General features: G+C 40.4%; 1 protein-coding gene across 1 annotated transcript in view; it reads left to right on the top strand.

Moving 5' to 3' along the window:
* The window catches only part of CFAP44 (cilia and flagella associated protein 44), a 108,685-nt gene that overhangs the window by 32,791 nt on the left and 48,337 nt on the right, over window positions 1-27,557 (top strand). Inside the window, exons 12-20 of the mRNA XM_080654344.1 lie at window positions 2,066-2,275; window positions 2,920-3,030; window positions 6,179-6,340; window positions 8,694-8,936; window positions 16,987-17,132; window positions 18,363-18,633; window positions 21,023-21,078; window positions 21,308-21,470; window positions 23,043-23,173. Coding sequence (XP_080510470.1) covers window positions 2,066-2,275; window positions 2,920-3,030; window positions 6,179-6,340; window positions 8,694-8,936; window positions 16,987-17,132; window positions 18,363-18,633; window positions 21,023-21,078; window positions 21,308-21,470; window positions 23,043-23,173 — 1,493 coding nt within the window. The remainder of the gene's footprint in view (window positions 1-2,065; window positions 2,276-2,919; window positions 3,031-6,178; window positions 6,341-8,693; window positions 8,937-16,986; window positions 17,133-18,362; window positions 18,634-21,022; window positions 21,079-21,307; window positions 21,471-23,042; window positions 23,174-27,557) is intronic.

The raw sequence follows: 27,557 nt of genomic DNA, 5'->3' as shown, positions 1-27,557 counted from the left end.
GATATCTTTTTCCATTGATTTTTAGAAAGAGAGGAAGGGAGCAATGGAGAGGGAGAGGGAGAGATAGATGATAGATAGATAGATAGATAGATAGATAGATAGATAGATATAGAGTCATTGATGTGAGAGAGACCTGCATGCTCCCTGACTGGCTGGAGGTCAAACCTGCAAACCAGGTATGTGCCCTTGACCAAGAATTGAACCCATGACCCTTCGGTGCATGGGCCAACACTCTAACCACTGAGGGACACTGACCAGGGCAAGACTGTTTGTTCTTCATGGTGACAATCATACCTACTCTTTGTACCTCCAGGGCCTCTACAGTTACTGGTACATTTGGAAATTTAGTAAATGTTTGTTGAATTAACAACATTCCATTGGGGTTGAATGGAGTACAGTTTTCTTATTCCCAATATTTTCCTAATTGCTTGGCCTCAGGCATGATCACTGTGCTCTAAAGCAGCTATCGCCACCCGGTGGTCTGCAGACCACTGGTGGTCCGTGAGGTCTGAAAGGTTGGCAACCGCTGCTCTAAAGAATACCAGGGCTGCCTGATTGGTGTGGCTCATGGTTGAGAGTTGACTTATGAACCCGGAGGTCACAGTTTGATTCCCAGTCAGGGCACATGCCCAGGTTGCAGGCTCGATTCCCAGTGTGGGGTGAGCAGGAGGCAGCCAATCAATGATTCCCTCTCATTATTTATGTTTCTATTTCTATCTCCCTTTCCCTCTCTGAAATCAATTAAAAATATACTTTTTAAAGAGAGAATACCAGGGCTATTGCCCTTCTCCCGAATGCCTTTAAGACAACAGATTTAGCATTTTCAGGCATTGCTGGATTTATATTCCCAACCCAGACTTCTCCTCTAAACTACAGACTATATGTCATCTCTACTTTGATATCTCCAGGGGACTTCAAACTCAACATGGCCAAGACTAAATTAATGTCTTTCTGCTTGCCCCAAGCTATCCTCCCTCCAAAACAACAGCAGCAACAAACCACACACACACCTGGCTCCTTCCAGTGTTTCCTGACTCAGTATATATATCTTAGTTGTCATTGACAGCTTCCTCTGCCTCATTCCCCATGTCCATTCATTACCAATAGGGCCATTATGCTTCTTACTAAAATGTGTCTATATCCCTCTTCTCCACTACCTAACCTCAGACCAAGTTACCACAGTCACCGTTCTAGAGTATGGCAGCCATCTCTTCAAAGGACTCCCAAAGGTCACCCTGCATTCCATCAGGCCATCTCAGATCTACCTTACACACAGCAGCAAGGATGACATTTCTAAAATAGCAAATCTGATCATGTCACTTCCCACCCCCAGCCCACCACTAAAAACCTTTTGATGACTTCCTGCTATTCTTGGGATGAAGACTGCCTACTGTGACGTGGTGCCTGCTTATTTCCCTTGCTAGTCTCTCGTGGATGCACCGCTCCCTTACTCAGTCTGCTCTAGTCAAATTATAACTTTTTTCCTGAGTTCCATTCTTTACTGACACATGGCATTTGCACAAGCTACAGCCTCTCCCACAAGTGCTTCTGCCATCTTCCTGTTCATTAATCCCTGGGCCTTTTTTCTGATCTCAGCTCCACTATCTCTTCCTTCAGAAAGTCCTCAGTCTAGGTCAGCTTTCTTTGTTATATGCTCTCAGAGAATATGTTTCTTTCCTTCAGCACTTATTTCAGTCCTTAATTCCTCACTCATTTGTGTGATTGATTAATTAATGTCTCTCTTCCCCACTAGATCATACATTCTGTGAAAGCAGGGACTGAGACTGCTTATGCTCATTCTTAGGTTGCTGGTGGTAGCTGCCTGACATGTAGTTGACAGACACTCCTCCAACATTTGCTCATGAGTGGTTGAATTGCCATTGTTTACCCATCTCATAGTCATCCTAGAATAGATGGTGGTTACCAAAAAGTGGTAGAAGGAATTACCAATGGACAGCCATTGTTAAATGATTTAAGTCTACTAGTAAGTAAAATACAGATGTAACATAGTATAACTTTCCTAATCAACTAATTTCAGATTTCTTGCATTTAACTTTTGTCTAAGGTAAGCTTCACCGGAGCACAGATTATTATAGGATTTGAAGATGGGGTTGTTCGAGTTCTTGAACTGTATGATCCAAAAGGGCTCACAATTTTTGCAGGACGGAGAAAATATTCAGATGCAGATCTTCATTTGAAACATGTCTTCAAACCCCATACTGCTCAGGTTACTGCTTTAGCTTTTGAACGTGATGGAGAAATTCTAGCCACAGGGGTGAGTAGTAGATTTTGTTTTCGATTGATCTTTGATGGTTAACCTTGCCTTATTAATCTTTCTACTTAATGATGCCTTATTTGGTGATGCTCATTTCTGAGAACATATCCATATTTTGCTTTCTTTGTATTCATATTCTTTCAGCATGGTCTGTGCATGACATTTTAAAATATTCTTACAATTTGAGTTCTAATGTTTATTTTAAAGTAATAGAAAATTTCAGCTAGGAGTCATGCAAGATGTTTTAACTATAATCAATATTTTATAGCATAGGCATATTCTCATAATAGAAGAGAAAAATGAAGAGAATGACTATGTAAATACTTTGTGCATTAATAGGTGAGCATTGGCATTGGGGAACATTTTTTCTGAATTAATCTTATCTACAGGTATGGTGATTGTTTTTTCAGAACTGAATACTGGAATACATGATTTTTCAAGTGTTTTCATGGGGAAAATGAAGTAAATATTTGAAATAAGAATTTTTCCAGAACAATCTGGGATACATGATCATTGTGGGTATAAGTGTGCATGTAGGAATCAGTGTACAGTGGATATATAATAGCTAATAAATGCTGTTTTGAACTCTATGGAATGGATTTTATAATTATATATATTTGGCTGATATTTCTTATTTTTCTTAGAGTAAAGATAAAACTGTGTTCTTCTTTGAAGTGGAAAAGGATTATAAACCAATTGGTTATATTAATACTCCTGGACCTATTTGCCAGTTAGTATGGTCTCCGGTCTCTCATGTAAGTAATTGTTATTTGTCTTTATGCTTAAATTTTAATTACTACACAATGAAGTGGTCTGATAGAGAATAGCAGGTGCAATTATTAGTCCAATACCTGGCTTCTGCATAGAGGGACCAGGATGCTGCTCAGCTTGGCTATTAGTATATCCTCAGGAGTGTCACGTTCTCCCCACTGCCTCCTCTTCCTTCCACAACTCTAATTAGTTGGCCACAGTCCCCTCTGAAAACATTGTGTTATATCCAGTTTGCTTTAATAGTGGTGCCTTATCTTGATAACACAATATGTCAGAACTAGAGGCCCAGTGCACGGATTCGTGCACCAGTGCGGTCCCTCAGCCTGGCCTGTGGGGATTGGGCTGAAACTGGCTTTCTGACATCCCCCGAGGGGTCCTGGATTGTGAGAGGGCACAGGCCAGACCAAGGGACTCCACCGGTGCATAATCGGGGCCAGGGAGGGACCACTGGAGGGCTCCAGGGCATGTCCGGCCCATCTCACCCAGTCCCGATTGGCTGGACCACAGTGTCTGCCCCCTGGTGGTCAGTGCATGTCATAGTGACTGGTCAAACAGTTGAATGATTAGCATATTAGGCTTTAATTATTTAAGACTAGAGGCCTGGTGCACAAAATTCATGCCTAGGGGGAAGGGGGTCCCCTCAGCGCAGTCTGCACCCTCTCCAATCCGGGACCCCTTGGAGGATGTACGACTGCCATTTTAGGCTCGATCCTGGGGATCGGGCCTAAAACGGCAGTCGGACATCCCTCTCACAATCTGGGACCACTGGCTCCTAACTGCTTGCCTGCCTGCCTGATCGCCCCTAACTGCCCCCCCCCTTGCCAGCCTGATCACCCCTAACCACCTCTACCTGCTGGCCTGATTGCCCCTAACTATTCCACCCCCCCCCCCACCAAATTCCCCCCTCTGCTGACCTGGTTGCCCCTCACTGCCCCCCTCTACCAACCTGGTTGCCCCTAACTGCCCCCCTTCTCTGGCCTGGTCACTCCCAACTGCCCCCCACTGCTGTTCAGTCGTTTGGTCACCCCTCACTAACCCCCCTGCTGGCCTGGTCACCCCACGCAGCCTGCTGTTCGGTTGTTTGGTTGTCCCTCAGTAACCACCCTGTCAGCCTGGTTGCCCCATGCAGCCTGCTGTTCAGTCGTTACTGTGAGGGCATCCTGGACAATTTGCATATTACCCTTTTATTAGTATAGATATGTTGACTTGGGTCTGTCAGTCATTCTGATGTTCACAAGTTCTGTTCTAAGGTCTTTACTTCTCTTCTGCTCCCATCCCACGTCCATTTTCACTTTTAATCTTCCATTCTCTCTTTCTTAATGACAACTAGTGATTTAGTATTGATTACTAATCTTGTGTAATGCCTATAATTTCCCTAAGTTTGCGCATAGGATAATTCAGCCATCTAAATATCTAAATGTCTAAACCGGGTGCTGTACTAGGTTCCAGGATAATAATAACACTGATGATCTGCATCGAAGTGATGTCAGGATTACTGGGTTAACATTTATAATCTGTTTTAAGATCTTCTAAAGAAAAGGGATAGAAAAATGTAGTAATATCAAGAAAAGTGTCTTAAAATTAACAATGCTAATTTTTTTAAAAATGCATTTATTTATTTTTCAGTTACAGTTGACATACAATATTATATTAGTTTCAGGTATACAACACATTGATTAGACATTTATAAAACTCACTAAATGATCACACTGATAAATCTAGTATCCATCTGACACCATACATAGTTATTAAAATATTATTGACTACTAGAGGCCCGGTGCACGAAATTCATGCCCGGTAGGGGGGAGGGGGTCCCCTCAGCCCAGCCTGCACCCTTTCCAATATGGGACCACTGGCTCTAGACCAGCAGTTGGACATCCCTCTCACAATCCTGGACTGCTGGCTCCTAATCACTCACCTGCCTGCCTGCCTAGTCGCCCCTAACTGCCTCCCCCCCTGCTGGCCTGATTGCTCACTGCCTCTGCATGCCAGCCTGATCACCCCTAACTGCCCCCCCCTGCTGACCTGGTCGCCCCCAACTGCCCCCACCCCTTCCAGCCTGGTCACCGCTCATGGCCCCCACACTGGCCTGGTTGCCCATGCAGCCTGCTGTTCAGTTGTTTGGTTGTCCCTCACTAACCCCCCTGCTGGCCTGGTTGCCCCATGCAGCCTGCTTGTTCAGTCGTTTGGTCATCCCTTGGGCCAGCCCTGGGCAGCTGGGGGTCTGAGGGGACTGGGGGACTCCAGAGGCAGGTGCATGGAGCGGCCAGACCTGCCTGGGTGCAGGCCTGGTCGTGCCGCGCGCCTGTCACCCTGGTGGGTCTGAGGGGACTGGGTGCCACCATCTTGTGGCTGTGGGCACTACCATTTTTTAGGGCATGGCAGTCAATTAGCATATTCTCTCCTTATTGGCTGTGGGCACCGTCATCTTTGTGAGGGTGTGATGGTCAATTAGCATATTTCCTCTTTATTAGATAGGATAAAAATCCCTATGCTATACTTTATATTCCTATGACTATTCTATAATACTAATTTATACTTCTTAATCCTTTTACCCCAATCCCCTCCCCTCTGGCAACCCTTAAAATGTTCTTTGTATCTATGAGACTGTATCTGTTCTGGTTATTTTTTAAATTCCACATATAAGTGAAATCATATGGCATTTGTCTTCCTCTGTCTGACTTATTTCTTTAAAAAAATATTTTTATTGATTTCAGAGAGGAAGGGAGAGTTAGTTAGAAACATCAATGATGAGAGAGAATCATTGATCGGCTACCTCCTACATACCCCCTACTGGGGTTTGGGCCCGCAACCAGGCAAGTGCCCTCACCAGGAATTGAACCATGACCTCCTGGTTCATAGTTCAATGCTCAATCACTGAGCAACACTAGCCGGGCTATCTGACTTATTTCACTCAGCACAATACCCTCTAGTTTCATCCATGTTGTTGCAGATGGCAAGATTTCATTCTTTTTTATGGCTGAGTTGTATTCCATTGTATATATGCACCAATTCTTCTTTATCAAGTCATCAGTTGTTGGACATTTAGGTTGTTTCCATATCTTGGCTATTGTAAATGATGCTACAATGAACATATTGATGTAAATGACATGTTTAATCTTTCTTTTTTAGCCTGAAAGTACTTTACTGATTTTCTGTGAGAATGGCTATGTCCTTGAAACTCCATTTCCAACCATAAAGGCGGACGTGGAGGATCACGATATAGTTACCTATGAAATCAAAGACATGTGCATAAAATGTTTCCATTTCTCAAGTGTCAAATCTAAGATTCTGGTATGAGATAGCCTTGAAGCATTATCTTTTAATATTTTGTTTCTTAGAATATAAAATATTCTGTGTTAAGTGCTGGGAAAATACAAAGAGGAATAAGACATAGACCCTGTATTTGAAGGCAGTAGTGAATAGATATTAAAATCACAGCACAAAGAAAAGAGTTTTAGGGGCATGCAGAGAAAAGAATATATGATTCTGATGGAAGCATGAAAGGAGGTCAAGGATGACGGTGTAGAGGTGACATTCAGTCTTTAAAGACTGAGAAGAATTTTGAAAGGTTGAAAATGAGGAGGAAGGCAATAAAAGTTGGGAGAACATCCTGGGGGGAAGGCAGACTTATTTTGGTGTTTGGGGGAAATGAAGAATGGACTGGTAAAACAGAGGGAGGCAGTTTGTGGTGGGATGTGGCAAATCTGTGACCAATACATGGGACTCTTTAAATACTAGCCAAGATTTTTCCATTTATTTCTTAGATTATTGGAATCCACTAGAGTTTTTGAGGAGGGGATTGATGCAATGAGAGTATGTAAATTAGAGAGATAATTCTGAGAGGCAAACAGAATAAAGAGGTTAAAAAATGAGAGTTAGGAATGCCAATTTTAGGGGCTTTTTGCAATAATCAGTTGATAGTGCTGAGGGCCAAAGTCACAGTTTACTAAAAACAGAAACAACTTCCCTCATAGACTGTTTCAGTGTTATTGGAAAAGGGGCCTGGCCAGTAGTGGGTCTGCCTGGAGCAAGCATGTCCAACTCATGGCCCGCGGGCTGCATGCAGCCCACAATGAATATTTCTGCGGCCCAGCCAATGTAACAGTATGTAAGAAACATTTTAATAAGAATTTCGTAACTTAATTTTTACAATACCCTGTTACACATAATTACTAATAACGAACTACAATGTTCGCTAATGACTGATTACTGTAATCGTGTTGCATTCATTTTGCTTACGCGCCTTACGCACAGGTGCACCATTTCTCTCCACCAATACTAGCAGCGAATATTTTAGCAGCCATCGCCATGTCATTAGTCTTGTACTGACTTGTTTGGTGTGCGCAACAGGAAGTATTTCACTTTTGGAGAACCAGAAAAATAGGTTTATTTGCGTTACACTTATTAATTTGTGCAGTTATTAAGTGTCTGGTAAGTTAATGTTCAAGAAAAAAATATTAATTTTTATTAAAATGTTCTATGATTTTATGTTAACAACTACTCATTGATTTCAGCCCTTTGTATTCAGCATGTCTCTATCGAGATAAACCTACGTTTCTATGAAATTTTTTGCGGCCCACATAAACTTAAACCTTGCTTATTTGGCCCGTGTTAGCCTTTGAGTTTGACATGCTTGGCCTATAGCCTCCGATAGTGTGTGGGTTCTTGACTTCATGTAGGAAAAATTTTACAACAGGAGTGCAGGTGAATTCTAGAGGATGTTTATTAAAGCTGGGGACAGCGAACAAGGAAGGGCTGAGGAAATGAGCCTAGGCTGGTCTGCTTTGGCTCACTAAGAAGTTGGAAAAGGGGTTCTTGGGGATAGGTTCAGGGGTTTGCCCTGGACTGTCGCTGCCCATTGCTACCCTGTGGTCCCTCAGACTTTAGGAGATGTATGCCTGTGTGGGAAGAAGAGGGAGAGTGGGGAGGAAAAGGCATGGGCATGCTCCTGGGAAAGAGAGCTCACTGGGACCTTGGCTCTGAGGGCTTTTAAAAAGGCTGGGTGTTAGGAGAGGTCCTAAGGGAGGATATCAGCAGAATATTCATTAGTTTTATGCTGGTGTGCCAAAATGAGATTTATTCCCTTAACTTCATATGTCCTTGGGTGTGGTTGGCTAATAGCACTGATTGGATTTCTGCTATCTATCTCCTTAAGTAGGGTGATTTAAGCTATTTACCCTCTTGTTGGGGAGGAGAGTGCAGACCATTTACTCTTAAGTGTCCTTGGTTAAGGAAGAATGGCTGCAAACTGCTGTTTAACTATCTGTCTCAGTTTCCCTATTCTTCTTGCTAATGAATTTTCCTAGCTTCTTAACTATACTATATCAAGTCCACCTAATTGTTGGTCTGCCAGGGTTAGACTCTGAGATAAATTGTATTTAGCTTCTTTATTAGGGAAAAATAAAAACCCCAATGAAATAATTTCTATAAAGCCAGGATCAGTTGGGGGGGGGGGAGGGCTAATATAGAAATAAAGTTATTCCAAAGATTTGAAAATTTTAATGATAAAAATATATCCCCAAATTGATATATATTGAGTTTCTCTAGGACGTCTTCCTTCTACTTTCTTTGTCATCCCCAATAGTGTAAATGAATGAATGATTGTAATTGTTTTCACATCTCCTTAATGTCTCTTTTGCAAAAGAGATTAATAGAAGTTGAAAAGAGAAGGAAACAAAAGGAGTTGAAAGAGAAGGAAAAGGAAGAGAGGAGGAGACGGCTAGCAGCAGAGATGGGAGAAGATGTGGAGGAGGATAAGGAAGAAGAGGAAGAGGATGAGGAGGTGGAGGAGGAAGAGGAGCCATTACCTGAAATCTTTATTCCATCAACCCCCTGTCGCATCCTCTGTGGGTTTTACTCTGGACCAGGGAAGTTCTGGGTTTCTTTGGTGAGTAATAATGTAATAAATATGGTTGTTTTGTCATCCCTACACCAACATATTTGATAGTCATTATTTTCAGTACATGTTTACTTTTCACTCTTATGGTAAGACTTCATTTATTAGTTACTATTAAAGATGTGGATTTTAAAGAATGAATGTGAGTTACCGTTGTTTTTATATCATCTTAATATATCTCTTATATGTCTACTTGTTATATCTGTTATCTATGATAACCATTCATATTCTAAGAGGTCAAGGGGAAAAAAATCAGAGATAGAAGAGGCAAAGGTCTAAGGTGTTTTCCTGCTGAGTCTGTTGTTTATACATTTTGAAAATAATTAGCATTTTGAAAATAATGGTAGTGCTATCCAGTAAACGTTTGCTTACATTTTGTTATCTACAACTATGTTGTATGGAAGTCTGGGAAGATGACTATTTTTGGATATGTACATTGCCACCCTGAACAAAATTGGAACTTAGCTAATAAAGAAGAATAGAAAATGAATATTGGGGAGATTATTGATGGCTACTTTTGTGTAGGGTTCAGGAGTAAGGGGATAAATAAGACATGGTTTTCCTGCCATCAGGAAATTTCCTCATAGTCATGTGGAGGAGAGGCATAGAAACAACTGTAATGTAATAAAGTTCTACTGTCCTTGAAACATGCATTAAAAATTATAATTTAACAAACATAGCTAGTGTTTACTCTTAGGATTGCCAGATAAGTATCACATGGGACATACTTACACTAAAAAAACGTATTGTTATTTATCTGAAATTCAAATTTAACTGGGCATTCTGTATTTGCCCCCCCCCCCAAGTTTTTTTGAAATATAATTGGAATATAGCACTGTATAAGTTGAAGGTGTACAGCATAATGCTTTTATTCATATATATGTGAAATGATTACCATAGTAAGCTAACATCCATCCTGTATTTTTATTTGCTATATATGGAAACTTACGTATCCTGTACCAGGCAATATTCTCAGTGATCTACCCAACCAACCCATAAAAGAATTGTTCTTATTTACATTGCACATAAACCGAGGCATAGAGAGGTTACGTAGCTCATCCAAAGTCACATATGAGAGGTGGAACCTGGATCTGGACCCAGACAATCTGGCTCTAGACCTAACCATTAAACTACACCTACATGTAAGGTTGTTATAGCTCACCAAGGCTGTGACACTAATCCTACTTGATCCACCTATTTGCCAACTCTGTGCCTACATGTAAGCAGATGCTGTGGAAAACCAGACTCATTTTGGAGTCATGACTATAGTTCTCAAATTCGTACTCCCACTGCAAGCTGATTCTACTGTCCAGCCAAGTTTACTTCCCCACTTTACAAATTACTGTTTTATTTATTTCTTCTCTCCTCAAACATTTTGCACCTTCTCTCACTTTCCGTTGGTAACTTCATCTCACATTTCACTGAGAGAATAAGCAATCCAATGCAATTTTCCTATCTTGTTTCAATCAGATCTAATGCTATACAGGGATCTGTACAAGTTTTGTCTGCTTTGCCTATTGTTACAAATCTTGAATGGTCCCCTGGACCTTCCCAAGGACACTGCTCTAGATGTCTCTTGATCCCATCCCCTCTCATTTTCTCAAAGATGTTGCATCTGAAGTAAGCCACCTTGTCTTCTGTATCATCAACTTCTCTCTAGTTACTCAATTCTTATCAGCACATAAACATGCTCTAGAACTTATCTTAAAATGTTCCCTTAATCTCTCTTTCCTTCCCCTCCACTGCTGCTTTATATGAAACCTTCTTGAAATAGTCATCTGTAATAGCTGACTTCTTTTCTTCACCTTCTATTTGCTCTTCAGCCCATTCTAGTTGAGTTTCTAGTTCCACCACTTCACTTCAAAGATTTCCATATTGCCTAGTTCAGTGGTGACTTCTTTATCCATTTGACCTTTCAGAAACATTTGATAGAGCTGAGCCTCCATCCTTCTTTTTTAAAAAATAGTTTTTTATTTTTCAATCAGTGTTCGTGTATAATATTGTATTAGTTTCAGGTGTATAACCCTGGCTAAACATTTATATAACTTATGAAGTGATCACCTTGTTAAATCTAGTACCCACCTGGCACCATAAATAGTTATTATAATACTAGAGGCCCGGTGAACGAATTTTTGCACTGGTGGGGTCCAGCTGGCCCACCCTGATGGGGGCTGATCAGGGGTGGGGCCAGCCGGGGAGAGGGGCTGTGGTCATTCCAGTCGTTCTGCTGTTTGGTTGCTAGGCTTTTATTATATAGGATTATTGACTATATTTCCAATGCTATACTTAATATCCCTGTGACTCTTTTGTAACTACCAATTTGTGCTTAATTCCTTTATCTTTTCACCCAACCCCACCAACACCCCTCCCATCTATGGGTGCAATGTTCTCTGTATCTCTGAATCTGTTTCTGGTTTGCTTGTTTATTTTGTTGTTGTTTTTTTAGATTCCATATATAAGTGAAACAATATAGCATTTGTCTTTCTCTGATGTATTTCACTCAGCACAATACTTTCTAGGTTCATACATGGTGTTGCAAATGGCAAGATTTCATTCTTCTTTGTGGCTGAATCGTATTTCATTGTATATATGCATCACTTCTTCCTTATTCATTCATCTGTTGATGGACACTTAGGTTGTTTCCATATCTTGGCTATTGTAAATAATGCTACAATGAATATAGGGATGCATATGTTTTTTCAATTTAGTGTTTTGAATTTCTTCAGATAAATACCCAATAGTGGAATTGCTGGGTCCTTCATTGCCTTTTGATATAGTCTTTGTTTTAAAGTCTGTTTTGTCTGGTATAACTATAAATATCCCAGTTTTTTGTTGTTTCCATTTTCATGAAATATCTTTTTCCATTCCTTTCCTTTCAGTCTGTGTGTGTCTTTCTAAAGTGAGTCCCTCATGGATAGCATATATAAGGGTCTTGTTTTGTTATCCACTTAACCACTATATGTCTTTTGGTTGGAGCATTTAATCCATTTGTATTTAAAGTAATTTTTGATGGATATGTATTTATTGACATTTTATTTATATTGTTGAAGAGTTTTTTGGGTAAAATAGGAATTTTGGGGGGTGAAATAGGCAGGTTTAGGAAATTTTAAAAATTAAGGGGTCCTTGGAAAAAACACAGAGCTACAGATTTGCAAAAGGGTGCATTTCCACAAGACAAGGGAGCTGGGAGCAGCAGAAGTTACATTTCCATAAGACAAGGGAGTAGCAGAAGTTACATTTTCATAAGATAAGGGAGCTGAGAGTAGCAAAAGGTACACATTTACAGAATAAAGAGAAGGAGGAAGAAAGCCCAGAGGGAATAGAAGAACAATGAGGTAGGAGAGCCTCATGTGTCCCATGTGAGATTTGACCTTTGAGCTCAGGAGTTGCTATAGTGACCAAATCAGAAGGGAATAGTGACCAATCAGAGGTGATATCAAGGCACAAAGATCTGCAGCCTTTATAAACCATAGGGAAAAGGGACTCAGTGGCACTCTTTCCCCCTCCCTACATGGGAGTCTGTGCTGTGAGATTCTTTCCCCTCCCCACGTGGGAGTCTGTACTTGTTCTTCAATAAATTTCCACCTTCACTATACCATCTTCTGTCTGTGGTTTCATTCTTAGACTCCGATGGACAAAGAGCCCGGGAAAAGCCATCCTGCCCAGGGAACAACGCACGTTCCAGTCCAAAATTCCCGTATCATTGTTGACCTTTTTCTTCTTCTTCTAGAAGACCCTTGAACACTTCATGTAATACTGGTTTGGTGATGGTGAAGTCCTTGGCTTTTTCTTATTTGAGAAGCTTTTTATCTGTCCTTTAATTCTAGATGATAGCTTTGCTGGTTAATCTTGGTGTTTGTTCTTGCTTTTTATCACTTTGAATATTTCTTGCCAACCCTTCCTGGCCTGCAAAGTTTCTGTTGAGAAATCAGCTGACATTCTTATGGGGGCTTCCTTGTAGGTAACTTAACTGTTTTCCTCTTGCTGCTTTTAAGATTCTCTCTTTGTCTTTAACCTTTGGCATTTTAATTACGATGTGTCTTGGTGTGGGCCTCTTTGGGTTCATTTTGTTTTGAATTATCTGTGCTTTCTGGACTTGTATGTCTGTTTCCTTTACCAGGTTAGGAAAATTTCCTGTCATTATTTTTTCAAATAAGTTCTGAATTCTGTGTTCTCTCATCTTTTTGGCACCCCCATGATATGAACGTTGGTATGCTTGAAGTTGTCCCAGAGGTTTCTTAAACTATCCCTACTTAAAAACGTTTTTAGGGGTGGGGGTGTTTTCTGCTTCCTTATCTTTCAAATCTGATTAGATTTTCTGCTTTATCTACTGTACTGTTGATTACCTGTAATGTATTCTTCATTTTAGTTACTGTATTTTTCATTTCCGACTGGTTCTTTTTTATGTTTTCTCCCTTGGTTTTTTATGTTTTCTATCTCTTTGTTGAAGTTCTCACTAAATTCACCAATTCTTCCCCTAAGTTCATTGAGCATCCTTATAACCAGTGTTTTGAACTCTGTATCTGGTAAATTGCTTGCTTCCATTTTATTTAATTAGGCTGCATTTTTCTGGAGTTTGTTCTGTTCTTTCATTTAGGACATGTTTCTTTGTCTCTTAATTTTGGCTGCCTCCCTGTGTTTGTTTCTATGTATTAGGTAGAGCTGCTATACCTCCCAGGCTTGATAGAGTGGCCTTATGTAGTAGGTGTCCTATGGGGCCCAGTGGTACAGTCTCCCGGGTTATCTGAACTGGGTATATCAGATGTGCTCCCCGTGTGAGCTGTGTGTACTTCCTGTTGTGATGAGCCTTAATTGCTGTTGGCACATCAATGGGAGGGATTTATCCCATCCTTTTTAAAAACTTTATTTTCCTGGCTTCAAAGATACCACATCCTCTTGGCCACTTCTTTATAGCCTCTTCTACTGGCTTCTCATTTGCTGGACAAGGTTTGGAATTTGAAATATTCTAGAATGTGGTCTTGGGCCCATTCTTTCTTGCTAGGTGACTTCATCTGGTCCTGTGGCTTTAAATATCAATTATATGCCAATGAATCTTAAATTTTTGTCTCTATTATTAATCTCTCCTCTCATATTCAAATTTGTGTATCTATCCAATGTGATATCTCTCCTTGGCACCTCAAAATGAACATATTTAAAATATAACTTTTAAACCACATGTAAACTTGCTCCATTTCTAACTCAGTAATCCATCCAGTTACTAAAATATAACTCAGAGTTGTTAATGATTTTTTCTTTTTCCTTTGCCTTTGATACCCTTATATTCAAAGTATGTCTCTTAAAAGCAGCATATAGTTAGGCTTCTTTTTTTTTTTTAAAAAAAAAAATCCTGTAGGTTGATTTTTGTCTTTATTTTAATAGAGTACTATGTCCAATAATATTTAAGGTAATAACTAATGTATTTTAGATTAAATCTACCATCTTACTATTTCTATTTATCACACCAATTCTATGTTCCTCTTTCACCTTCTATTGGATGATTAAAGCACTTTCCCCATTTTTCTCCTCTATTAGGTTATTAGTTATATATTCTTATATTATTCTTTTGGAGGTGATCCTTAAGATCATAATATGCATCCTTAACCTAATATAATTTGATATAAGTGTATTCTCTTACTAGTCCTAGAGAAAAAAGATCTTAGAATACTTAATTCATTTATATTTTCTCATTGTCTCCAAAAGGCGTTTTATTATTATTTTATTTTCTTAGTATCATTTTGGTTTATTCTTTTTCTTGCCATTCATTTCTTTCTATATCTTTGTGATTACATCTTATACCTGAAAAATTGCCTTTGATATTTTCTTTAGTGTGGAGTGTGCGGGTGGCAAATTCTCTGGGATTTGTCATGGCATATAAGATTGTTATTAAATATTGCTTATTCAAGATAATCTACACTAATAAAAGAGAAACGTGCAAATTGACCAACCCTCTGCTACACTCACCAGCCAATCAGGAACGAGTATGCAAATTAACCCATCAAAGATGGCGGCATCCACGGAGCTGGAGTGAGCAGGAGGCTTCAGTTGCCCCCAGTGATGGAGGAAGCCAAGCTTCCCACCCTCCCTGGCCTCCGCTCAAGGAGTGGCTAAAAGAACACACACACAAAAAAAAACAACACAAAAAAAGGAGGGGCTGGGAGCCCTGGCCTCCGCTAACGAGTGGCTGGGGGTCTGGGTCACTTGGGGGTGTGGTCAGCCTGAAAATGTCCTTCAACCCCTTACCCAGGCTGGCCAGGCACCCCAGTGGGGACCTTCACCCTGAAGGGGTGTGGCCAGCCTGAAAATGGCCCTCAGCCCCTCATCCAGGCTGGCCATCCCCATGGGGTGAGGGTCCCTGCTGGGGGGCATGGCCAGCCTGCAAACAGCCATCAGCCCCACACCCAGGCTGGCCAGGCACCCCAGTGGGAACCTCCACCCTGAAGGGAGTATGGCCAGCCTGAAAACAGCTCTCAGCCCCTCACCTAGGCTGGCCAGGCACCCCAGTGGGACCCTCCCACCCTGAAGGGATGTGGCCAGCCTGAAAACGGCCCTCAGCCCCTCACCCAGGCTGGCTGCATCCCCCATGGAGTAAGAGTCCCCGCTGGGGGGCATGGCCAGCCTGCAAACAGCCATCAGCCCCTCACCCAGGCTGGCCAGGCACCCCAGTGGGAACCCCTACCCTGAAGGGGGTGTGGCCAGCTTGAAAACAGCCCTCAGCCCCTCACCAAGGCTGGCCACACACCCCCAGTGGGGACCCTCACCCCATGGGGGCGTGGCCAGCCTGCAAACCACCACAGGCCCCTCGCCCAGGCTGCCCCACGCCCCAAGGGAACCTCCACCCTGATTCGGGACACCCTTCAGGGCAAAACAGTCGGCCCCCACCCATGCACCAGGCCTCTATTTATACTAATAAAAGGATAATATGCTAATTAGACTGGGAGACCTTCCAGATGTTCTTCTGGACAAAGCCACAGTGGTGGGGCCAAGGAAGAGGCAGTTAGAGGACAAGAGGGGACGGCAGTTGTGAGTGATCAGGCCAATGGGGGGGGGGCAGTTGGGGGTGAGCAGGCTGTCAGGCAGAGTGGTTAGGGGCAATCAGGCAGGCAGGCAGGCAGGTGAGCTGTTAGGAGCCAGCAGTCCTGGATTTCGAGAGGTATGTCCAACTGCTGGTTTAGGCCTGATCCCTGTAAACTGGCAGTAGGACATCCTTCGAGGGGTCCCAGATTGGAGAGGGTGCAGGCCAGGCTGAGGGACCCCCGCCCCCCCCCCCCGCCCCCACCACCGTGCACTAGGCCACTAGTACTTCAAATAAAATGGAATTCAGGCCGAAACCGGTTTGGCTCAGTGGATAGAGCATCGACCTGTGGACTGAAGGTCCCAGGTTCGATTTCGGTCAAGGGCATGTACCTTGGTTGCGGGCACATCCCCAGTGTGGGGTGTGCAGGAGGCAGCTGATCGATGTTTCTCTCTCATCGATGTTTCTAACTCTCTATCCCTCTCTCTTCCTCTCTGTAAAAATATCAATAAAATATATTTAAAAAAATGGAATTCAGTACGTAATCAGAAGTGAGAATAGTCTTCTATTGACTTTTAAGTGGAAACAAATCATCGTAAGGTATATTATGATTGCATAGGTGCATATAAATGGATAATGGAGATGCTTTATAAAACCTATCTATAATCATAAAAATCACATAGATGTTTTAAGACATCTATTTTGCCCAGCTGGTGGGGCTCAGTGATTGAGCATTGACCTATGAACCAGGAGGTTATGGTTCAATTCCTGGTCAGGGCACATTCCTGGGTTGTAGGCTTGATCCCCAATGGGAGGTGTGCAAGAGGCAGCCAATCAATGATTCTCTCTCATCATTGATGTTCCTCTCTCTTTCTCCCTCTCCCCACCTCTCTGAAATAAATAAAAATATATTAAGGAAAATAAGACATCTATTTTATGCTTTAAAATTAAAATCATAAAAACTTCTCATATGGTTATATGTGTCATATATTCAAGTACCATTTTCTATGTTATTTATCCCTTTTCCAGGGCGGCTATGATTCTGGTTTTCTATATCATTGTGAGCTCCCCCCATATGACAAAAGCAGTGATATCACAAAAAAGAAAGATGAACCTTTCGATTTCCGTTTTCTTGAGGGTACAGAAGATAATCCCATCCATACCATCACTTTCAGGTGAAGAGAATTTCAGAAATCTTAAAACAAACAAACAAAAAAAAAAACCAATAACCCACTGGTGTCTGTGTTTTTGTCCATTGTGAATATTGTTAGTTTTCAAAGATCTGTCTAAATGGAGGGCAAACCAGCTGGCCCTCACCCATGCACTAAAACAATCTATATATATAAAGAGGTAATATGCTAATTGGTCCTAACGATATCCCAGTCATGACCAGTCAACAGGCTGCGCATGCACAGGACCTGGTGGGCAGGGATGGGGGTGGGGACTTCCGCCCCCAGCGGAGGCACACGCAGGCCTGTCCAGCGCTAATGTCACGCTGCCTCGGAGGTGGAGGCCACTCCCGATGGAGGCAAGTGCAGGCAGGAGCTGGTGGGCGAGGATACAGACAGGGGGCCCTGGCCAAGCTGCCGTGGCACAGCTTGAGCAGGCCCGGAAGTGTACATAGACAGGGGGATGTGCCCGAGCCGCCACGGCGCAGCTTGAGCAGGCCCAGAGTGGACACAGGCATTTTTTTATGGTGAAGGGACTGGAGTTCATGTTAATGAAAACACCTTGGCGGCTGCGATGGCCAGCAATGGCAGCAGCAGCGGGGTAATGGGGGTGGCGCCTTCCCCTGATCAGCCTGGTCGCCTCCCACAGAGGGAGGCCAGACTGTGGCTTAGGCCAGGGAGCTGGCCTAAGCCGTCAATAGGACATCCCCTGAGGGCTCCCGGACTGTGAGAGAGGGGGCAGGCTGGGCTGAGGGGACCCCCTCCCCCACCAGTGTTAAATAAATCAAAGGAATATACAGAATCAAAGCTAATCTTAAAACTGTATTTTAATCCACTCTATCAAATATCTTGTCAAAAATTCTATTTATCATGAATTGTGTGGATTTACTCTCTGTTAGTTAGGAGGATGCTACTACATGGTCAGGGTTATGAATCTGGAGAAATCACAAATTGAATTATTACTCCTTTAATAATTATAAATTAAGCATATATGCCAGTCATCCTTTTGGAGACCAAATGTTCAACTTTCAAATAGGCTTTTTTCCCTCTGCCCTTTTGTATTGGTTTGCTTGGGCTTCCATGGTTTGTGAGGGATTCAACATGTGAATTTTGAGGGGGACATCATTTAGTCCATAATGCCTTTGTTACTAAAATTTTAGAAATTTGACAATTAATTTAAAATTAAACATTTTCAGGTTAATATGAAGAACAATTTGCTTTCTTTTTGTTTCACAGTATTAATCAAGATTTTATGTTTTGTGGACTGCACAATGGAGCAATTCGAGTCTATATCCTCAGTCCGAATGACTCTTCATTGACCACTCTGGAAAGCTATTGGCACTTTACTGTGCATGACAATAATTACGGATGTATTACAAGCATTTCTACTAGCTTTGATGACCATTTTTTGGTGACTACTGGAGCAGATGGTAACATCTTTGTTTTCACCGTTTTTTCTCTCTTTGACTTAAGAGAAAGCATGAAAGCCAAAGTGCCATCTCCCAGGGTATGTAACTGACTAACAACACAAACCCTTTATTTAAATAGTGGTGCTGAAACTGTTCCTATTCTTTAAAAAGTGAAAACCACTTAGATACATTTACCTTGTAGACTAATCTTTCTATTCGTTTTATAATCTTGATTTTCTGGTGCCTCTTTTTCAAAAACTAAAGATGTTGAATTCCCCTTATTACTAATGATATAGAATTCTCCAAATTAAAAAGACTGTGTCAGTTTTTCTGTATCAATCACTAAAACAAAATTTGTTTTCAAAATGCACATTTTTTTCAGATATGTATTTTGCTTTTTATCTATTCATTCACTCATTGAAGGGGCATATATGAGTCGTACACCATAATTTGTGCCTTTGAAAGAGGTTGTAAAAATATGGTTGCCTGTAGTATTAGAATATGACGATGTGGATCATGATTGAAGATTCAGTTAAATTATTGTATTCTTAAGCAGAATACATTATTGGCCTTGTAATAAAGATTGAGGGTTTAGATCCCCAAAGTGTATCCTTTGGCCCTGTCACAGGACCTGAATTTCCTATTATCAAAGTGGTTCCTTTAGATAAAATTATTAATAACTGTTGGAATTGCTTTGGGAGTAAGGAATTGTATTAGTAAAACCAGAGTTAAAATTCCTGTGAACACATTGACCTCCCACTTAACAGGTAGCCATCTTACAAAGAACATAGGGAAGATTAGAGCAGGTAAATTTGGAGAATGGATTGTTGTCTAAAGAGGTTCAGCTCAGGAAGAGTAATTATAGAATGGAAAGTGTATGAACAAGATGAAAATATTCTATTGAGGTCAACTCTCTCTATGGAAACCCATATTGTATAGGAAAAAATACATCCTTCATTTGTATAATAGTGTCCTTTTACTTATGACTGCAATCAATATTTCTTAAATCACTGAAGCAGAGTCTGCTTTTAAGAAGGCAAAATCAGAACTGAACAAACAAACAAAAAACTAAGCTCTGCATAGGTCTGGGGTTATTACCTTATTGTATATTAGAATCAGCTAGTAGTCCTGGAAAGTACAGAGCCTGAGCCCTACCCAAGAGCAGTTAAGTCAGACTCTGAAGGTGAGGCCCAGCTATCTATACCCCTCTTTTTTCCAGCCCCTGTGATTTTAACGTGCAACCAAGATTGAGAACAATTGACATACATTTTGTGGTGCACCTTTGTTTAAACTCAAATTTATTGTAAATAAATAAATAAATAAATCCTGAGGCCAGGAGATCCTGGAAGATCACACTAATTTGGAGAACTAAGGGGCTTATCTCTGGAAATAAATACAATTTAATCAAGTTATATCCTAAGTGATTAATGGTAACTGCAATGTATTAGCCATCACTGTCTCTTACATTGGTCATGATTTATGACTCCACTTTTACTAAAGTCATAAACCTGCCTTACATAAAAACTAGAGGCCCAGCGTGCGAAATCATGCGAGACCCAGACCCCCCACGCTGGTGGGACCCCAGACTCGCCATGTGTGAGTAGCTCGCCACCGTGAGCCCCGCGTCCCGCCACGTGAGCCGCAAGCCCTGCTGTGCAAGCCACAAGCCCCACCATGCCAGCCCTGCCACATGCCCCGTGAGTGGCTCGAGGGCTGGGGGAGGGACCGGGAGGTGCTCCATGCACCTCCTGGTGACCGGTCCTTTGGTTGTTCCCGTGTTCCGGCCACTGGCCTTTTATAATATAGATATTTAGACTTAATTTCATACATATAAAGGTATAAGACTAGCATGGTAACAAAACAAATTGATCAAAAAAGGGTCTTTACAATGAATGACAGCAAATCAGAGACCTATCTGTTATAAAAGAGAATAGAGAATTTAAAATTTTGATTTTACTTAACACATTGCGGACCAGTAGTTTTATTGCTAGCTTTACCCAGTGGCCAAATAAGTTTCTATTAAATGAGTACAAAAAACGTTTTACATAAATGTTAAAGGCACGCTTTAAAATTAAATACCCGGCTGAAACCGGTTTGGCTCAGTGGATAGAGCATCGGCCTGCGGACTGAAGGGTCCTAGGTTCGATTCCGGTCAAGGGCATGTACCTTGGTTGCGGGCACATCCCCAGTAGGAGGTGTGCAGCTGATCGATGTTTCTAACTCTCTATCCCTCTCCCTTCCTCTCTGTAAAAAATCAAAAAAATAAAAATAAATAAAATTAAATATCAATTGCATTTTGAAGTTATTTATTACATGTTCTTACAAGCTAATATCTATTTAAAGTATGATACTTTGTAAAACACTGTGTAATATGAAGTGGAACTAAACAACGCTGGCAAATGTAACAGGTTTCTCTTCTCTATGATTAGATATTTTAAGGGAAATACGCAATTTAAAAGGATTAACATTTTATTCCTCATCCTACAGTTTGGAATTGAAACAGAGCCAATTCCAGAAGATATTGAAGATCCCAAAGCCTACAGGTATGGGAATATATACTAATAAAAGCCTAGGTGGTGTCACGCCCTCACGTCATCACAAGATGGCCATGTGTACAGCGTGATATATACCTACTAAGCCTGAGCTTTTGCAAAACAAACCAATATGTCACAGAAGTTGACTAAGCTAAATAAATTTCCAAGTATTTAATACTAATTTTCTCTGTGCTGTTTCTATATCCTAATTTGTTGTCCTTTCAAATTTTGTTTTCAGTATAGAGAATGCCAGAAGAAAAAGAGAACATGACAGGTTAATGAAAGAAGTGGAAGAAATGAAGGCCAAGAAGAGGGAACAACTTAAAGCTTTGAGGAATCAATTTCAGAAACTGTTAGAAATGAATGAAGAATTACCAAAGCATATGCAGTTTAAACGGACAGTAAGTAAAACATAAATTTGGCCAGTCAGTGTGTTGGCGGTCACTAAACTACTGTAGAACTAGTCACACAACTTAGTTTGGATGCAAAAAAACTTCTTAAATACAAAGTTTACTTCGGGATTTAGCTACCTTACCTTTTTCTTTTGTTTTGTTTTGTAACAAGATACAAATATAGGTTTGAGTCTGGTTATCAAATCTTTATTATATGTAGTGAAGATATCGAACTATTGAGTATATATATATCCTGATTCTTGGTGCTTCCATTTCCGTAATTCATCAGACCTGTTGAAAAGATAATACCTAGTTTATCCACAAAATTTCTGACTTAGTATATTTGTAGCTATTGTGGTGAACACTGAATTGTTTAAGGTAATTTTGGATTGATTTATTTTTCTTTTGTGACTTATTGCAAAACTCCATGTACTTGCCAGTGATTCTTTTTTTCATGTTGTTGTTTTTAGGGAGAGTGGAAGAGAGAGGGAAAGACAGAGAGAAACATCGATGTGAGAGAAATACATTGATTGGTTGCCTCCTGCACACGCTGGGGTGGGAGGAGCCTGCAAGCGAGGTCTGTGTCCTTGCCTAGAATCGAACTCAGGACCCTTTGGTCCGCAGGCCTATGCTCCATCCACTGAGCCAAACCAGCCAGGGCCTTTTTTTCATTTTGTACTTCTTCCTAAATGAAAGTGCTGTCAAACACTTTATCAAATAAAAACTGAGAATTTATCATCCTGACTATATCCGTGGTTTGCCCAGTCCCGTCATTCTAGAGGCGCTTAGTCAATTTCATATAAAAATGCTTAGGTGAAATCATAATGCTTAACTCATATTGGTTAAAAGATGTTTATGCTCTTTCAGTAAGAAAAAGGTAGACGCTTGGCAGGATATGGGTGACATAATTCAAAATAAAGGACAACTGAGGCAAGTTCTGTGGCTAACACTTTACGCACATCATGCCTTAAAACTCCAGCTCCTCTGGAAAGAGTAATTGCTACTCCCAATTTAGTCTGAACAAAGTACCTGAAATTTTATAGGAGTGAAGGTGGGAAACATGAGGCCTCTAAGTATCTTTATGGGGAAACTAACCCCCTTGGTAACCAGAACTTGGTGATGTTAAAAAGATGCCAAAGACTTTGCTATCTTTCCTGGGTAGGGTCACGTGGCAGGAGATGTTCAGCTAAGGAGCTAATGGTCAGCTGTGCCCAGCTAGTAGCAGTAGTTGCTTTGGAGTGGAGGGAATACAGTTTTTTAAAACTCTGTGAAGCTCTGGAATATTTTTTTAAACTTTATATACTCTTTAAATATTCTGTTACCATTCATTATTTTTACTGTGAGAAGATAACTTCATTTGGATCATTGTTAATTTTTTTTGATAACTGTCTTCTATTTTTTGTGGAAGATCAAAGTATGTTATTTCCTTCTAGAATGGAGAGTGTTTATGATATTTGGGAGAGAGTAATGATGTGGCAGGAAATTGAGGACAAAACTTAAAAAATATGTATGTATGGTATAGGACTAATAAAGTACACTGATAAAGTACCCATTTTGATGAACAAATCTACCTATCTGCAGGATTTTAATATAGATGCCAAAATTCGTGCTGAGATGAACAGAAGAACAGCTCATAAAATTCAACAAGTGGAAAAGGAATTAGCTTGGGAAAAAGAGAAACATGAACTTGGCCTAAAGAAGCTAGAGAAAAGGTAGGATCCATATTTCTTGCAACTTAAGATGTCTGAGAGCATTTATTTGAATAAAATGGCTTGCAGTGACTTAAAGTGGTCAGATAAGAGGTCTTCTGAAATATGCACTAACTCTTGAAATGTCAAGAAATCTTCTTGTCATTCCTACTAATAACTTCCTGAGCTTTCTGCTCACTCCTTGGTAGTTTAAATCTGAGAAATTAGTTTAACAATTAGATACAAACCCAATTATGCAATACATATTTACTTTCTTTTTTTTTTAACAAATTATTTTTTTCTCTAATTGATAAAATAACATGTAAATATTAAAAAACAAACAAAAATAAAATAGAACCAAAGGACTTATGATGAAAGACAACTTCCTGTCTTATCCTTTTATCCCTCTCATGTACCAATTTGACAGGGAAAATTACTTTTCTTTTTAAGATATAATTTACATACAGTAAACTGCGTAAATATTTTTTTATCCTCACCCAAGGATATGTTTATTGATTTGAAAGAGAGGAAGGGAGGAAGGATGGAAGAAGGAGGGAGGAGAGAGAGAGAGAGAGAGAGAACGAAAGAAAGAGAGAAACATTGATTGGCTGCCTCTCATATACACTCTGACCTGGGATCGAACCTGCAGCCTAGTTGTGTGCCCTGACCAAGAATCAAACCCACAACCTTTTGGTGTATGGGATGATGCTCTAACTAAGCCACCCAGACCGGGTTGAAATGCATAAATCTTAATTGAACAGCTTGATAAATTTTTACAGATGTATAAACAAATATATCTGACACCCAGATTAAGAATATATATATATATATATATATATATATATATATATATATAGAGAGAGAGAGAGAGAGAGAGAGAGAGAGAGAGAGAGAGAGCACTCCAGAACGTTCCCTCATGATCCCTCCCAGTAAGAATTTACTCTCCAAAAATGAATGTTTACCACCATAGATTAGTTTTGTCTGAACTTCATATGAATGAAATGTTGCAGTAGGAACTCTTTGGTATCTGACTTCTTTACTTGGTGTCATGCCTAAGGTTATCCATGTTGTTGCAGGTAGCAGTAGCTCATTCTTTTTCTTGTGTTGTAATCCTATACAATACAGAGGTAATTAACCCTCATGCCATCACAAGATAGCTGCCTATGACCAGGCTGGCAGAGGGGGGCAGTTGGGGGCGACCTGGTCAGCAGCAGGGGGCAGTAAGGGGCGACCAGGCCCTGCAGAGGTGGCAGTTAGGGGTGACCTGGCCCGCATGCAGAGGCAGTGAGGGGTGATCAGACTGGCGGGGGGTGGGGGCAGTTAGGGGCGACCAGGCAGTCAGGCAGTGAGCGATTAGGAGCCAGCAGTCCAGGATTGTGAGAGGGATGTCCAACTGCCAGTTTAGGCCCAATCCCCGGAATTGGGCCTAAACTGGCAGTTGGACATCCCCCAAAGATTCCCGGATTGGAGAGGGTGCAGGCTGGGCTGAGGGGACCCTCCCACCCTATGCACGAATTTCGTGCACCGGGCCTCTAGTATTCTATTAAATGGTAATGCCACAATTTATTTATGCATTTAACTGTTGACAAATAGTTGTTTCTTCTATGTTTTGACTACTTTGAGTAATGGGACTATGAACATTCTTGTGCATTTTTTTATTTTATTTTTTTGGTGGACATAAACACTTATTTCTGTTTGCTATATAACTAAGGGTGGAACTGCTGGGTCCTAAGTTATATGCATGTTTAACTTTATTAGACACTGCCAAACAGTTTTCTAAAGTGGTTCAGTCAATTTATATGCTGATCATCAATGTATGAGAATTCGAATTGATCCTCCTTGTATTGGTTCCCTAGGGCTTCCATGACAAAGTACCACAGACTGGTTGATTTTTAACAACAGATATTTACAGACTGATAATTCTGGAGGCTGGAAGTCCAAAATCAAAGTGTTGGCTAAATTGTTTTTTACTGAGAGAGGGGAGGAAGAATCAGTTCCATGCCCATCTTTGAAATTCTGGTGGTGTGCCAGGAATCAGAGGTGTAGATGTATCACTCCACACCGCTACCTTCACATGGTGGACTCTGCGTCTCTTCATATTACCTTCCCTCTGGGCATGTCCACATCACCTTTTTTTTTTTTTTATGAGGTCACTAGTCATGCTAGAACTCCCTCTAATGACCTCATTTCAACTTGAATACCTCTGTCGAGACTCTACTTCCAGATAGTCATATTCTGAGGGACTGGGAGTTAGTACTTTAACATCTTTTTGAAGGACACATTCAACCCATAATACTCATGCTTTTCATCTCTTGGTATTGTAATTTCTTTAAATTTCAGCCACTGGCCTTTCCCTAAAGAGTAATGATTTCCATTCCCCTTTCCTATACTTATGGTTATTTATGTGGTCTCTTTTACTACATGCTTATTCAAGTCTTCTGTTTATTCTAAAAATTGGGTCATAGGAGTTATTGGTATATTCTGGATATAAGTCTTTTGTCATATATATGACATGTACCTATGACACATATATGTGTGTGTATATATATATGTAAAATATCTTGCTCTAGTCTGGTTGGATTGTCATTCTCATTATTGTGCCTTTTCGAACAGAAGTTTTTAATTTCAAAGAGTTCAATTTATCATTTCTTTTCAATTTATTAATATTTTCACTAATTCTTATACTAGTAGTTAGAGCTTTCATGCTGTTGTTAGAAACCTTTGTTCCCAATTCATGAGATAATTCTCCTATGTTTTCTTTATTGTTTCCATTTTCTATCTTTTTTTTTTTTCTCAAATTTTTATTAAGGTATTATATGTGTACATATCTTACCATTGCCCCCCACCCCCACCCCACTCCCATACATGCCCTCACCCCCCAATCCATTTTCTATCTTGAATGATTCTAATGGGTATTGTAAGATACAGGGCAGATCATAAATTCATAACTGGGAAGGTCATGGTGGATAGTCACACTCCAGGTGTATAACTTCTTTAGTAAAAGGCTTATTTTTGTTGTAAGCAAGTCCTGTCCATTGTTTCTTTGCATCTAGCTTAGTACACCTTTGAAATCGTCTCCTTTCAGACCCCTCCTTCTAAAGTGTGACCACAGCCCTAGCTGATTTGGCTCAATGGATAGAGTGTTAGTCTGCGGACTGAAAGGTCCCAGGTTTGATTCCGGCCACGGGCACATGCCTGGGTTGCGGGCTCGATCCCCAGTAGGGGGCGTGCAAGAGGCAGCCAATCAATGATTCTCTCACATCATTGATGTTTCTATCTCTATTTCTCTCTCCCTCTCCCTTCCTCTCTGAAATCAATAAAATATATATTTAAAAAAAAAATAAAGTGTGACCACATTCAAGACAGCACATGATCCCCACTTTGCTTTCTCCCACTTTCATGTAATCCCTCCTAAACTCAGGCCTATAAAAGAAACTGCAAACTGCCATTCTCTAAAGCATTTATTTCAATCTGTTGAGATCTTGCTTCCAGGCATATCTTCTATTTGGCTCAAATAAATTTTTGTTAAAAAAAAAAAAAGAGAGATTGTCATTTGTTTCTATATGGATATCTAATTGACTCCATGTCATTTGCTGAAAAAACTATTCTTTCCTCACTTGATTGTAGGGATGCCACAGTTAACTGTATGTATGTGAGCCTGTTCCTGAACTCTTCTTTCTATTCCATTGGCATATCTTTATACTAGTCTCACATTGTTTTATTCTTGACTTCTGATATAACTCCTCTGGCTTTGTTTTTCATCTTCAATATTGCATAGAATCAACTTGTCACTTTTCACAAAAGCATGCTAATATTAGTTGAATTTCATTGAATCTGTAGATCAATTTAGACATAACAGACATTTAAACAATATTGACTCTTTTAACCCATAAACATGATATATCTTTAAAAGAATCCACTTTTAACATTTCTTCTAGTGGTGGCAAATAACATATTACTGTGAATTTATTACTAACCATCATTTATTGACTTCATAGTATGATGATTTTGATCACCTTAATGTACTAGTACTCATGCTTTTTTCTACCTTCTTGAATATATAAAACATATTTTAATAACTACTTTAAAGTCCTTCTTTGCTAGTTATATCATCTGTGTCATTTCTGGGCCTGCTTCCATTAATTGATATTTTTCTCTTTATTTCGGATCATATATTTTTTTTTCTTCTACTTTGCCTGTCTAAAATTTTTCAATTGGATGCCAGACATTGTGAATTTTACATTGCTCTTGATCTTTGTCCTGGGGTTTAGTGAAGTTACTTGAAAACAGCATGGTTTTTTATTTTTTATTTTTTTGAGGCTTCCTTTTAATTTTTGTTAAGTGGGATCAGGCAGCCTTTTTAGTCTATAGCTAATTTCCCCCCACTACTAAGATAAAATACTTCTGA

Source organism: Plecotus auritus (assembly GCF_963455305.1).
Source record: "Plecotus auritus genome assembly, chromosome: 2".
Classification (NCBI taxonomy): domain Eukaryota; kingdom Metazoa; phylum Chordata; class Mammalia; order Chiroptera; family Vespertilionidae; genus Plecotus; species Plecotus auritus.
This window is presented reverse-complemented; position numbering and strand designations above follow the sequence as displayed.